This window comes from Magnolia sinica, chromosome 9 (assembly GCF_029962835.1).
Source record: "Magnolia sinica isolate HGM2019 chromosome 9, MsV1, whole genome shotgun sequence".
Taxonomy (NCBI): domain Eukaryota; kingdom Viridiplantae; phylum Streptophyta; class Magnoliopsida; order Magnoliales; family Magnoliaceae; genus Magnolia; species Magnolia sinica.
The window spans coordinates 68,378,466-68,392,697 of NC_080581.1; the positions used below are offsets into that span (position 1 = coordinate 68,378,466).

The 14,232-nt window shown below is 40.9% G+C and overlaps 1 protein-coding gene across 3 annotated transcripts in view; it reads right to left on the reverse strand.

Moving 5' to 3' along the window:
• Window positions 1-10,490: 10,490 nt before the first annotated feature.
• Window positions 10,491-14,232, reverse strand: part of LOC131255592 (uncharacterized) — a 34,124-nt gene continuing 30,382 nt past the window's right edge. For 2 of the 3 annotated variants that reach the window (XM_058256338.1, XM_058256339.1), the window contains exon 7: window positions 10,491-10,994. In XM_058256338.1, the coding sequence (XP_058112321.1) occupies window positions 10,818-10,994 (177 nt within the window). In that variant the 3' untranslated portion in view covers window positions 10,491-10,817. Of the gene's footprint in view, window positions 10,995-11,779; window positions 12,228-14,232 lie in introns of those variants that run through there. The other variant, XM_058256340.1, reaches the window with a different exon arrangement.

Here is a 14,232-nt window from a genome sequence, read left to right on the forward strand (position 1 = left end):
AGCCAACCTAACCCTAATACATGTGATTATTCCCCAACCTAACCTAACTCAACTTGGGTTCGAGTCCTTACCTCAGTGGTAGACTCTGAGGAGTTTCAACACGAGATCTAGGGTTTGATACCGATAAGTGGTGAAATCCCACTAGGGCGTGTGTGGGTTTGAGTGAATGTTCGCCTTCTTCGGTTTCCTTTAAAATGAAATTCGCTACGAAGCCCTACTACTTTGATTCAAAAAGCGAACAGCTCCCTCATAACCCAATCCGACCGCAACTCAGGTTGACGTTCAAGCCCTGCTCCAGGCTCTAGGTTCTATCCGACTTCATTCTCAGCATGCCTACCAAATGGCATTAAATGAGGTTGAATGATCCTCAACCAAAGAGAACAAGCTTAACATGGTTCAATGGAGCCATGTCCTAGACTTCTCCTTGAAGTGTCAATCTTATGCAAACAAATGGTTGGAAGAGAAATGGAGCAAGCACCCACCCACGTTAAACTGTGATTAGCCCATGACAAATTGCAGGAATCATCAGATCTACCCCGTCCATCAGGTGCACCACCACATTTTCATTGTGGATCAGAAAAATCAACCCAATTCAAGACCAAGGTGGACCACACCATAAGAATTGGTGTAAAATCATATCGAAAATCACTAAATTCAGAGTTTTGGAATGTCCTGATTTTCAGGGCGTCCCTTCGCTCCATTGGTGCGCCTCAATGAATAGATTGGGTGGCATTGAAAGAATATGGTGGACCCCACACACAATATCTACGATTTTTGTACACATGAACTTGTTACATCCATGTCACCGAAAGTCAGGCACCGTGTGATGTAGAGCGGATCGCAGACAGTTTCATGGCTAAGATGGATAAGAAAAGGCCCGGTCAACGACAGAAGTGATTGGACCACCGGAACTTAAAACTTAAAATGGATGTATCTTGCAAACCGGAATGAGCTACCGGACATACCATATATGATTTTGGGGTAGGACGAGCTACTTTAGCCATCCAACCCCACTATGCTGGGTTCTCCACACCGAATTTGCAAAATACCACAAGATCGACAATCCAATCCCTATTTTAATTTCGTTTTTACTATTTATAATAAGTTTTAGTTTAAGTATAACTCTTCATCCAGTTCCGCCCCACATGAAAAGTGCTTAGAATAATTAGGAGAATAGCTTGGTGAAGCCAAATAGGACACTTACTACTTTTGGTAAAAAACCATGCGGACTAGTAGGAATCATGACCGTCTATAAATAGTAAGTTGCGAATTCTTGGAGTTTTAGTTGTATTTTAATTCTGAAACTTCTTCCATTGCTTAGTATCCCTATTTAAAGGGGTGTAAACTCATTTATTCAGAAATCAATTAAATTATGAATTTTATAGAATTTATTTCTATTTTTCTTACTTTTTTCCTCGTGGATTCAAGAAGTCTCTGTGATGAGTCCAGAAAAGCTCCGTGGAATCGGAGTACCTATCCTTGAGGAAGACGGTGCTCAACCTCTACACGTCTTCCCTGCGTCAGTTGGATCGATGGCTTCTAACTACGGGTCGAGCAACAATCTCATGGACAGTGCTCCAAGAAATTTACCTTTAACAGCGACAGCTTTCGAAGCAACACGGCGAGAGAATCGACAAGTCATGCAAGGGCTGCAGGCTCTCATCGATTGCATGACGAAGGCCATGGGGCAATTCTGTGTTCCTGGTGGTAATCTGCCACAATTGCTAGAACTCATAATCAACCTAATCGCAGGATGATGCCAACAGTGCACCAAAGGATCATTCCTGAGGAAGGGGGATCCAGCGACAAGGAGGTTGGCGGCATGGTCCTTCAATATCCCAAACAAGGTGACGATCGAGTAGATCAAATAGATCGAGAGTTCAAGATGGTGGTCGATATTCCTAGCTTTAATGATCAACTACACATTGAGGATTTTCTCGATTGGCTTTCTAAAGTTGAGCGATTCTTCAACTATATGGACATCCATGAAGCAAAAAATGTAAAGCTCGTGGCCTACAAGTTGAAGGGCGGAGCTTCATCTTGGTGGGAGCAACTGCGACTCGCACGGACCAAGCAGACGAAAGCACTAATCTGCACATAGTAGCAAATAAAGCAACTACTACTCGCCTTATTTCTCCCTAACGACTACGATCAGGTATTATTCCAACAATATCAGAATTGTCGCCAGGGTAGTCGGTCAGTGAAAGATTATGCAGAAGAATTATACCGCTTAGTGGCGCATAACGATTTAGTCGAGACTGAATTGCAGTAAGTCACCTGATTCAATAGTGGATTGTGTATGGCAATCTAGGATCGTGTCTAGATGCATTCTTTTTAGACGATGAATGATGCAATCCAGTTGGCTACCCATGTGGAAGTGCAGCTTGAACGTCCCAACACACGGACCTATCCTACCACTAGGGTCGTCGTGGCAGGTCCGCCCCAGGGAGCTTCACGACCAAGAGGGAAGGAGTCCGTAGAAGCATGCACTCAAACTCCTACACCCATGAACCGAGATCGGGAAAGCGGGCAAGCTAAGCCTCAAAGGGGTGTATCGGCTGCTACTGCTCCAAGCAGGATCCCGAACCCCTATGCCCGGCCAAAGACCCAACAATTGCTTTCGTTGTGGCCAACCAGGTCATATATCAAATACTTGTCCCCAGCGATAGGTGGTGAACCTTGCTACTAATGATGGTAGTGCTGAAAACGCCGATGAAGATCCAGATACTGAGGAACAGGAGCACGCCACAGAAGACAAGGCGAATGAAACAAGTTTAGTTCAATAGGATCATGGCGAGTCGTTCGTCGTAAGGCGACTACTGTATGCGTCACGGAAAGAGGTACACCTACAATGATATAACATCTTCCGAACAAGGTGTACAGTAAATCGAAAAGTCTACGATGTGATCATCGACAGTAGGAGCAGCAAGAATATCATCTCTAGGACAATGGTCGAAAAATTGTAATTGAAAATGGAGCGTCATCCCTCCTCATATACAATTAGTTGGATTAAAAAGGTTAGCAAAACAAAGGTAATTGAATAGTGCACCATATCTTTTTCAATTGGCAGACATTATAAAGACGAAATAGTATGCGATGTAGTTGACATGGAGACATGTCACATACTACTTGGTCGACCATGGCAATCCGACTATGAAGCCACTCATAAAGGACGAGATAATGTATATATTTTCATCAAGGACGGTCGAAAAATCATATTGGCCCCTATGGATCCAGATGGACCAATTAAAACTTCTAAAGTATATAGTCGTTTTCTCTTAACTATACGGGACTTCATGGAGGAATCCAAAGAAACAAGATAGGCCTATGCATTAATTCTAAAATAGAAAGAACTTGATCCCACCAACATCTCTGAGGAACTAAAACCCTTACCACATGAGTTCAAAGAAATTTGGCCTGATGACCTTTCCAATGGATTACCTCCCACGCTAGATACCAACACCATATTGACTTGTCCCTGGGTATAGCTTACCCAATCGTCCTCATCATTAGATAAGTCCAAAGGAATGCGAAATTCTGCAAGGGCAAGTGGAGGAATTGATCCGTAAGGGTCTTATCCAAGAAAGCATGAGCCCATGTGTCGTACCTGCTCTATTAACTCCTGAGAAATATGGGAGTTTGCATATGTGTGTCGACAACCGAGTCATCAACAAAATCACCATAAAATATAGGTTTCACATACCACGGTTGAACAATATGTTGAACATGCTTGAGGGCGCAAAATTATTTTCTAAATTGGATCTAAGGAGCGGCTACCATCATATTCAAATATGGCAGGGTGATGAGTAGAAAATGAATTTTAAGACTGAGGGGTTTTATGAATGGATGGTCATGCCCTTCAGTCTTTCGAACACGCCTATCACGTTCATGAGGTTAATGAACTACGTTTTGAAACCATTCATTGGGCAGTTCATTGTGGTTTACTTCGATGATATCTTTATATACAGTCAGGACAAAGCAAGCCATATGGAGCACCTCAAGCTAGTACTTTAAGTGCTCACTAAAGGCAAGTTGTATCTTAATTTTAAAAAGTGCAGCTTTTTGACCGATAGCCTATTATTTTTGGGCTTTGTAGTGACATTCACGGGCATTCAAGTGAACGAGGAAAAGGTGAAGGCCACCAGGGAATAGCCGGTCCCAACAAACATTCATGATGTACGAAGTTTTCACATATTGGCGACATTTTATCTTCGACTCGTGAAGAATTTTAGCACCATTGTATCTCCAATTACAGACTGCATGAAGAATAGACAATTCTATGGACTGATGAAGCCGACAAGAGCTTTACTGAAATTAAACATAAGTTGTCCACAACCGCGATTCTTGTACTTCTCAACTTCGACAAACTATTTGAAGTTGAATGTGATGCTTCATATGTCGGGATTGGGAGAGTCCTATCTCAAGAAGGTCAGCATGTAGCCTTCTATAGTGAGAAGATTAGCGATGCACGCAAAAAGTGGTCTACATATGAGATCGAATTGCACGCAATAGTCCAGGTACTGCGACATTGGCGACATTACTTGATTCAAAGGGAGTTCATTCTTTACACAGACTATCAAGCTCTCAAATTCATTGATAGTCAAGCTAACGTGAATCGCGTGCATGCTAGATAGATTTCGTTTTTACAGGAATTCACGTTTGTACTGAAATATAAGTCTGAAAAGCAAAACAAAGTAGCCGATACACTGAGTTGTCATGCAACTTTGTTAGTCACTATTAGCAATAAGGTTGTCGGGTTCGAGCACCTCAAGTGTGTGTGTGTGTGTACATATATATATATATATATGTATGTATGTATGCCGTTGCCAACAACTTCAAAGATGCATGGGTTAGATGCCAAGAAAGTCACCCCACTGACCTACATATGCAAGACGAGTTTCTTTTCAAAGGGAATCGATTGTGCATTCCTAAAAACTCGCTGAGGGAGTAGATCATCTAAGAGCTATATAGAGGTGGCCTTAGTGGACACTTAAGACGGGACAAGACGAGAGCTCTTATTAAAGAATGATACTACTGGCCACAGTTAGTACGTAACGTGGGTAGAGCGGTGCAGCATTGTCAGGTCTTTAAGGGTCAGTCTCAAAATACGGGCTTCTACACCCCGTTATCTGTGCTTGACAGCCCTTAGGAGGACCTATCAATGGATTTCATGTCAGGTCTCCCACAAACACAGCGTAACATGGATTCGTTGTCCATAGTGGTAGATCGTTTCTCTAAGATGACATACTTCATCCCATGCAAGAAGACCATCGACGTGACACACTTAGTGAATTTATTCTTTGGAGAGGTCATACGGCTACATAGGGTCCTCAAGACTATCATTTCTGATCGTGATACGAAGTTCATTAGCCACTTCTAACGAACTTTGTGGAACCCATTTGGTACACGACTTTAGTTCAGCAATGCCTACCACCCACAGACCGACGAGCAAACTGAACTTATAAATCACACGTTAAGGAACCTCCTTTGATGCATTTCAGGAGAAAAGTCGAAGCAGTGGGATTTAGCCTTGTCTCAAGTGGAGTTTGGATTCAAAAACATGGTGAACCGAGGGAAGTCCCCGTTCCAGGTTATTTATGGTCAAGTACCTCGCCACACACTTGACTTGGTCCCTTTGCCCAAGCTCCCAGGTATGAGCGTTACAACAGAACATATGGTAGACAGGATCATAGGCATTTATGCTGAGGTGCAACACAAGTTACATGGCTAAGATCCTCTGAAAGATCAACGACAACGCTTACATTGTTGATCTTTCGGACGACTTGGAGATCTCATGGACTTTCAATGTCATAGACCTTACTGAGTATCACGAACCAAAGCAAGGCGAGAACTCAAGGACGAGTTCTTTTAAACTGGAGGGGACTAATGTAGAGCAAGTTGTGGACAATGTCATGTCCAAGATGGATTAGAAAAGGCCCGGTCAATGACAGAAGTGATCCAGACCATCAAAACTTAAAACGGACCTATCTCGCAAACTGGAATGAGCTATCGAGCATATCATATATGATTTTGGGGTAGAAGGAGCTACTTTAGTGGATTCGAGAAGTCTTTGTGAGGAGTCTAGAGAAGCTCCGTGGACTCGGAGTAGTTGTCCTTGAGGAAGAAGGTGCTCGACCTCTACACATCCTCCCTGCGTCACCGTGCAATTACCGCAAGTCACGCAAGCGTTTTCGTGTAGAAAATTATAAAATATACTTTTATATAGTAGCTAGATACCAAACATCACAGGCGACATGAAGAATGGACCGCCCTGAATTATTTATTTCTTATTTTTTATTCATTATTTTTATTTTTATTATTTTATTTGTTGGAGGCCACCTGTGAAATAATATTTCTATCTCATTATACTGGAGTAAAGCAGTTGGAGTCGGGACCGTGGGGCCCACCTCGATGTATATTGTATATCCACGCCGTCCCCAGCCAATTTTAGGACGTGGTGCCAAAAATCACAGGAAACAGTGGTGATTGAACATCTACCGTTGAAAATTTCCCAGGATGAAGGGAAAATACAAAGATCGGCTTGATCTAAAACTTTTGTGTCTGCAAATAGTTTTTAATGGTCAGTCACCACTTTTTCCAGTGGTGTGGTCCAGTGGAGATTTGGATCTTCTTTAAGTTTTCAAATATTGTCCTAAAATGAGTTTAAAAAACACATTAGGTAAGGGTAACGCCTAATCCAATAACATCCTAAAATGAGCTGAAAAAAACACATTATTCCATATGAGCCCCACACGGTAAGGGTAATACCTAGTACTCTCCTATTGGATTCAGGATCATCATCGATGGTAAAACTTTCAACAAGGTTTGCTAGATTACATCCATACCTGTTGCAATACGATACATCTGGAATTTATTATATTGGATTTTTATTGTTTTCAATGACCCAAACCGTTTAAATGATAGACAAGGCTGAAAAACAAAAAAAAAAACAAAAAAAACAAAAAAAAAAAAAAACAAACAAACAAATACATGACATACATGTGCCATTGTTACAATCCTAAAGGTTCGATAAGCTACCTTTACTACATGTTCCATCAATCCTGAGGCTCTTAATGTATTAGTTAGCCTAATGGTTAGGTTATTAGCGACCAGCACAGCATGATAGGTCCATGATTTTCTAAGCTTTAGATTTTTTTTTTCTATTTATTTGTTTATTTTTAGGTCTCAAGAAGAAGAGAGAAATTCTTGAAAGATTGCCCATAGAGGTGGGCACCGGACGACTCAATCTGGCTAATTTGATTCATCCGACTTGTTCAGATTTGACTTGACCCAAACCGAATGGGTGAGTCGGTCTGAACCGAGTAGGCTTCGCCTAATCCCAACTCAAACCGAGTCAAGTTCGAGTTACCTAGTAACTCGACCCGACTCAACCCGAAACTTGATCCAGTTAGACCCGACTCGATCCGAAACCCGATTCGATTCGAAAGCCGACTCTCTAACCCTACCCGCCGCACCCTGCCCCGACCTGATCCCAAAATCTCTCTCCCTCCCTCATCCTCCTCATCTTCCAAGCCCGGCCTCTCTCTCCCTCCCTCATCCTCCTCATCTTCCAAGCCCGGCAACCACCCACCACCATCACCCTCCTCCTCCTCTCTCTCCTCTCCACTCCCTTGGTCTCTCACTTCCTCATCTCTCAATCTGACTCAGTGCCAACTTGACCCGAGTCAGTACTTCTGACCAGATCAGACTTGGTCCAAATCAGTCCAGGCCAGACCGGACTCGGATCAAGTCAGGCATGCTGGACTCGGTATCGAGTCAGATCGAGTTCGGGTCAGGCCCATTTCAAACCGGATCGAGTCGAGTCAGCCCTAACTCGGTTCAACCCAACTCCATGTCCTGCTCTAATTGCCCATCCAAAGCCTGTCGTTTCAGGTACCTTGGTCTGGATTCTTCTAACATTGAATATGAAGAATATTTCATATTCAATGTTAAATGCACCAAACAAAATTTTTATGCAGAAAATGGACCAGTGCATGGACATTGTGGGACACTGTGATGAATGGATTTGATCTCACGCCCATGTGTTTTATTAGGAAAAAAAAAATGGCCACTATATTCACACAGGTGAGGTTACGACCGAAGTGAGCGCTTCATGCTCCAATCAATAGCCGGCCCAACCCAAGTACATGGTTCAATAATCCAGACCAATAGTGTGAGATATGCCCACCCAATGTACCATGTCATAAACTTCTCCTTGAAGTGACAATCTTATTTAAATAGATTGTTTGAAGAGAAATAGAGGGAGGATCCACCCACCCACATTCAATTGTAATTAGCCCATGATCGGTGGCCAGAATCATTTAAATCCACGATCATTTTGAGCAGTGGTCATGTAAATCCACGATCGTTTTGAGCAGTGGTCCAATCCAGGTTTGACACTGACGAACAATCTAGTTCAATGAATATGTACAAAATGGAAAGATGAAGATACGATAGCAAATTTCATGCGCCACCCGAACGCTTGGAGGGAAGAAAGAAACAATCTAACATTTCAACAGGGCGGCCTTTCCAATCCCAGCCCATAATAAAATCTAGGCCTAAGCCCGGACAAGCATATGATTGGCCGAAACACATAGGCCTAAGGCTGACCGAACCCAGCCTATATCCTTTTAGGCTAAGCATTAAGATAGTTACTATAAAACCAATAAGCATCCAGCTACTCTCTTTTGTTAACCACATGATAACTTCATAAAGCAAGCCAAATCACATGTAATCAAATTAGTACGTCCTCAGATCGATCATTGTTCAGGCATGATAAGCATCCTAATCCGAAGACGTGAACTTGATCTACCAATGCAAGTGTCCAATAAGTCCTAAAGCAATATTTCTCACATACACACACATAAGAAGGATAGGGTAATGCACACTAACTCATCATCATACCCTATAGTGGAGATTTTTCATCGAGAATCATCATCAGGTCCCTCACATAGGATGCCTGCATAATAATGATCGTAATGACATGTCCTATAACTTGTTGAGTGGTCATGGAGCAACAGAGTATTAAGATCAATGGCCCACAAATCTCCCTTGGCCAACAATAATCGTGCCCAATCCCAAGGGGAAGTGAAAATCATGTCCAATTCCAAAGAGAACAAAAACAATAAAAACAATCTCTCCTTTAACTCATGTTCATATATTTTGTAAAATACTCTCACATATTAACTATGAAATTGCAACTTTATCCATCTTAGACCCATGATCATCATATCTATTAATAAGATCATCCATGTCACATTCATATCATACATAGATAAAATTCACATTGGTTTTCTAGGGCACAACTCGAACAATCTTCCTCTTACAATAAAACCAATCATGGTCAAATCTCTATCTACCATGCGTAGTCCAATCATAGTATAAGACCATGCTAAAACATCAACTTAACAATTGACATGCATTTAAAATTCTTTTGAATCATATACTCATCATTCAACTTCTTCCAATTAAACTAAGAACCCCATGATCCACCAAAGAGAGTACAACTATGCTTCCTGCACATCTATATCATCATGGAATTGATTTGCCTTTTTCATGTTGAACAAGACAATATTACCGAGTGACAAGCAATATCTGATATCTAAGAAACTACAATAGATGAGAAATAGCACATCCACACAGTAGATATAGAGTCATATCAAGATCTATTTGATCCAGAGGACCTGTAGCATGAGCTCTTAGACCAAGGTGATTTTTGCGTTTTTTTACACCTCCCACTGACTGAGACATCCCATGTGTAGCCTCATCTAATGCACAATGTGCATCAAGTTCCTTTCAGTTTAAGAGTAAGGAACAATCACTTTATTATTGGGATCTAATGTCAGCGAGTTAAAATATGCCCTAAGGCATCCATCCCTAAACTGAAGTTAGTATCATATGAGTAATGCCTTAAACTAACCCATAACCTGGGAGAAAAATGAATGAACCGGTAATATAATCCTATCACATCTAATGCAATCAACATCTCAATCCGATCAAGGCAAAATAATCAATGAATTCACCTATCAATACATTTTCAAGGTTTCTTTTGTCATGTGAGAATGTCTCTTCAATGATTCCATCGAAAATCACAACATTATACAACTAGAGTTTTTTGGAGGAAATGCGGACGCAGGCAACACATCTTATGAAAAGGTTGGATGTCATGAATACATCACACGGGCCCCACATCTGCCTGGTGCCACCGTATCTTATGGTAGCACCGGTACCCCTTAGGTTTATGCAACCAACATAAAGCTGTGAGAATTACACAAGAAAGCAACTGCCATAGGCCCCACCAATGGGCGGCACTTACGTACCAAAGTTCTTGCGTGTTAGTGTTACTACATCCACATGCAACTGAAGACATCATGACCTGATTATCAAATACAAACTGCTCAGCCCACACGACAGGCAGCAACATCCGGCCCTCGGTTCAAATATGTGGGGTCCCTAGTTAAGTGATCCAGATCATTAATCTGATGGGCCAAGTGCGCCAAGTATCTCCACAATGGGACAATCCTAACCCCTCTAGTTAGCAGCTTGCAAATAAACAGATTAAGGTTTAAAAAGAAATTTAAGCAACAGTACACATTCAACTGAGAAAGTCCGAAGACTTGACAGCTAGGATCCCCCAAATGATCATCCATACTGTAACCCAATAAATCAGCATTCCGGATCACCAAACCATGGGCCACTTTTCAGAATGAGGGTCAAGGAATTGATTATGAAGTGCAGTTGAAGGAATCCTCACATTTGTAGGTCGTCGCCCTATAGCACATCACAAGAGTGGTAGTAGTAGCAGCAGCAGGAATAGGCTACAATCGGAAGCGTTGATACAGCGTCCGATGATCCCTGCAGTGAATGCATGTCCACGGGAACAGAGGTGGGTCCAAACAGTAAGAGTGCACCCACTGATTCCTGCATACAAGGCAGCTTAGCAGAAGATCTTCTGGTTCTCGATTTCGGCATTCATAACAAACCGATGGTGGGGGCTGAAGAAGCACAAGGGAAAAAAAAAAAAAAGATAAATTAGACTGACATTTTCCTTTGATGGCCAACCCAATTTAAAAATTAAAAATAAAAATAAAAAATAAAAGGAGAGAAGCTTGTGGTGTTTACAAGGCTGAATTTCGAGTCGAATCACCGAATTTCTAGGACTATGCACATGGCATTAAAGAAAAACTTGATGAAATTTTCTAAGCCATCTACCTGACTCTAACATCGTGACCTTCAAAATGGATGGCATGGATATTGAAACTGGATGCCATGCTGGCATGTGTTGGCATTTAGATGTTATGTCTTGAACACATGGATTAGTATATTTCCAAAACAAATGACTCGTCAAATGAAGTCAACAAATCATTATCTAATTGTTGATGGATGACTTTGAGGAAAAGCATCCAAAATGGTTCGGTACTTTTTTAACCGCCGGCATTGCTTTCACGTATCTCACGACTCTTTCTTATAGCATCCATCTCCACATGTGGCCAGCTTGAAGAAATGGTCAGATCATCAAAACCATAGATTTTATTCTTATGCGTGCCACCATTGATGAGCTAAATTTCAAAATGCTTAATTAAGGCCAACACATGAATAGTTGCTTGTACATTGTTAGACTGAAGTTTTCAATGGCCTACATTCAACACCCCAAATCGCCGTACCATATCATCCTTTAATATAACTATTGCAAATTAATTCTAGAAGCTATAGCTGAAATTGCATGTGTGTGTGTGTGTGTGTGTGTGTGTGTGTGTGTGTGTGTGTGAGAGAGAGAGAGAGAGAGAGAGAGCAGTTTCATTCTTCATTCAAGAATCTTGTGAACATTTTAACACAAGAAGCAAATCTCCTTCTCCAAGTAGATGACCAGGTAAGATCACTTCGAACCAAACTTGAATGGATATGTTCCTTCCCCAAGGATGTTGATGCATGCGCAAAGTAATGAAAGAGCTAAGCTTTGGATGGCCGAAAAAAGAGAAACAGCCTCTGATGCTGAGGATGTTATCGACACCATCCATAAGGTCCAGCAGTAGTAACAACAGAGACGCGTTGGATTTGTGAGATCCCTACAGAACAGTGTTGTTTGCATCAAAGAAGTAACAAGTTTCCACAGTGCAGGAAGGAAGGTCGAAGACATCAAAAGAAGGCTCTACAAGATCTCAGCAATCGGATGCTGGTGAGGAAATGGATGGAGGGTTCCCATTGTTGACGAATTGGATTTGGTGGGCCTTGAAGACGAAACAAAGACATTAGTAAAATGACTAAAAGAGAGGCATGACCTGCTGTCATTTCGATCACAAGTATGGGAGCAATAGGTAAGACTACTCTTGCAAAGAAAGTTTACAATAACATCAAATAGGCAATTTTTACTGAGTGGGTTTATGCCTCAAGAATATCGGGTGCAGAAGCTTTCATGAAATGCTTTACAATGCTCTTATGAGATGAAATGGAGATGATGCCTGAGGAAGAGTTGCAGCAGAAACTCTCTAGGTACTGGATGATATATGGACTAGAGAATCTTCGGACGGTTTGGTTACTGCATTTCAAAATGGGATGAAGGGGAACAGGATAGTGCTTGCGACTCGCAAGAAAGACAGCTTTGTATGCAGACGCACAGAGCACGCCACATGAAATGTGTTTTCTAATTGCATGGGGGAGCTGGGCATTGTTATGTAAGAAAACATTTCCAGGAAAATATTTGTCCTGCATGCCCTTCAAATCTAGAGATGTTAGGAAGAGAGATTGTTGCAAAATGTGGAGGTTTACCTCCAGAAGTCGCCGTATTATGAGGCCTCCTGTCAAGTGAAAAGTCACCAAAAGAGTGGGCTAGAGTGCTTAAAAGCTGAGGACCATATTGACCCTCAAGAACTATGATTTCCCCTATTACTTGAAATCATGATTTCTTTCCTTTTGGTGTTTTCCCCTAAACATTGACTAGGTTGTGGATTGCAAAGGGATTCATCCAACAAAGAGGATGAGAAACGGAGTACATTCCAGAGGATTACCTAGAGGAACTCGTCGATAGGAGTATGATTCAAAAGTTTCAAAAGGGATGGCAAATGGAGCAATTAAAACATGTTGTATGTATGACCTTCTATGTGACCTCTAATTTCAGAAACCGAGGAAGATAGATTTCCTGGTGTATGGGAACATAGAGCCTATAGCACTGTCTATGGCACGTTGATTTGCTGTTACTCACAATTGCATCGGTAAGTAAATCCATAGTTTAAAAACCTGAAAACTCAACTAATGTCCACGCAGGTCGGGTCAACTCGAAGACTCAAGTTGACTCAATTTTTAATTATTAAATTAATATGATCAATTAAGTAAGAATACATACTTAATAGCTATGAACAATATTGTCAAAATTGTACAGTATTCGTCATATTGTACCATTGTACGATATGAATCCCATACATGAACAACAGTTTGAAAATAATCATACAATTCAAATCTGAATCGTAAGATTTTATCGTGAATCGTATGATTCATATTGAATTGTACAAATCAATAACGAGTGTAATTCACCAGAAAATTCCAGTGAAAAATCTTTTTTTTTTTTCCCTGTTTCTTGCAATTGTTCTTTAGGACTTTGGTTTTCAAAACCCTTTTCTAAATCACTTTATTTGGCTCTACTATGAGAGAGCAATGAGTTTCAGAGATTGTAGGGCCTAAAAAGCTTAGAGAAAGAAGTTCTCATATCTTTTCATCGGTGAATAGAATCGAATCGACTGCCGCTTGATTCATTGGATTTCTAATCAAAATGGCTACAAAAAATATAAAATAATTCTTTGATCTTTTCTTCCGTTTTTAGGGTAAAATATACATTGTTTTGTCTTTTTCATTTGTTTTTCATTTATTGCAAGATTTTTATCATTTTCTTAATGATTTATAATTTTATATGTTTATTTTAGCCTAAATAATTACTTTTCTTAAGATGTGGGGTTCAGAATTGATACTTTTTTAAGTCTTGAAAATAGAAAAGAAGTTGAATTCCATGGATAATGACCATACATGGGATTATTGTTCAAAGGTGGATGACAACAATAACCTTCACCTAAAATGTAATTTTTTAAGGCTCATTGGGGAGGTGCTTCGAATGAAACATCACCTTGCACGAACCAAGAAGAATGTAGAGGTGTGTTCCCAAGTGGGCAATGATGTCGCAAATAAATTCACAAAATTGTTAGATAATAAAGTGACTAAAAAGAAGCAACAAAAACAACGGTAATA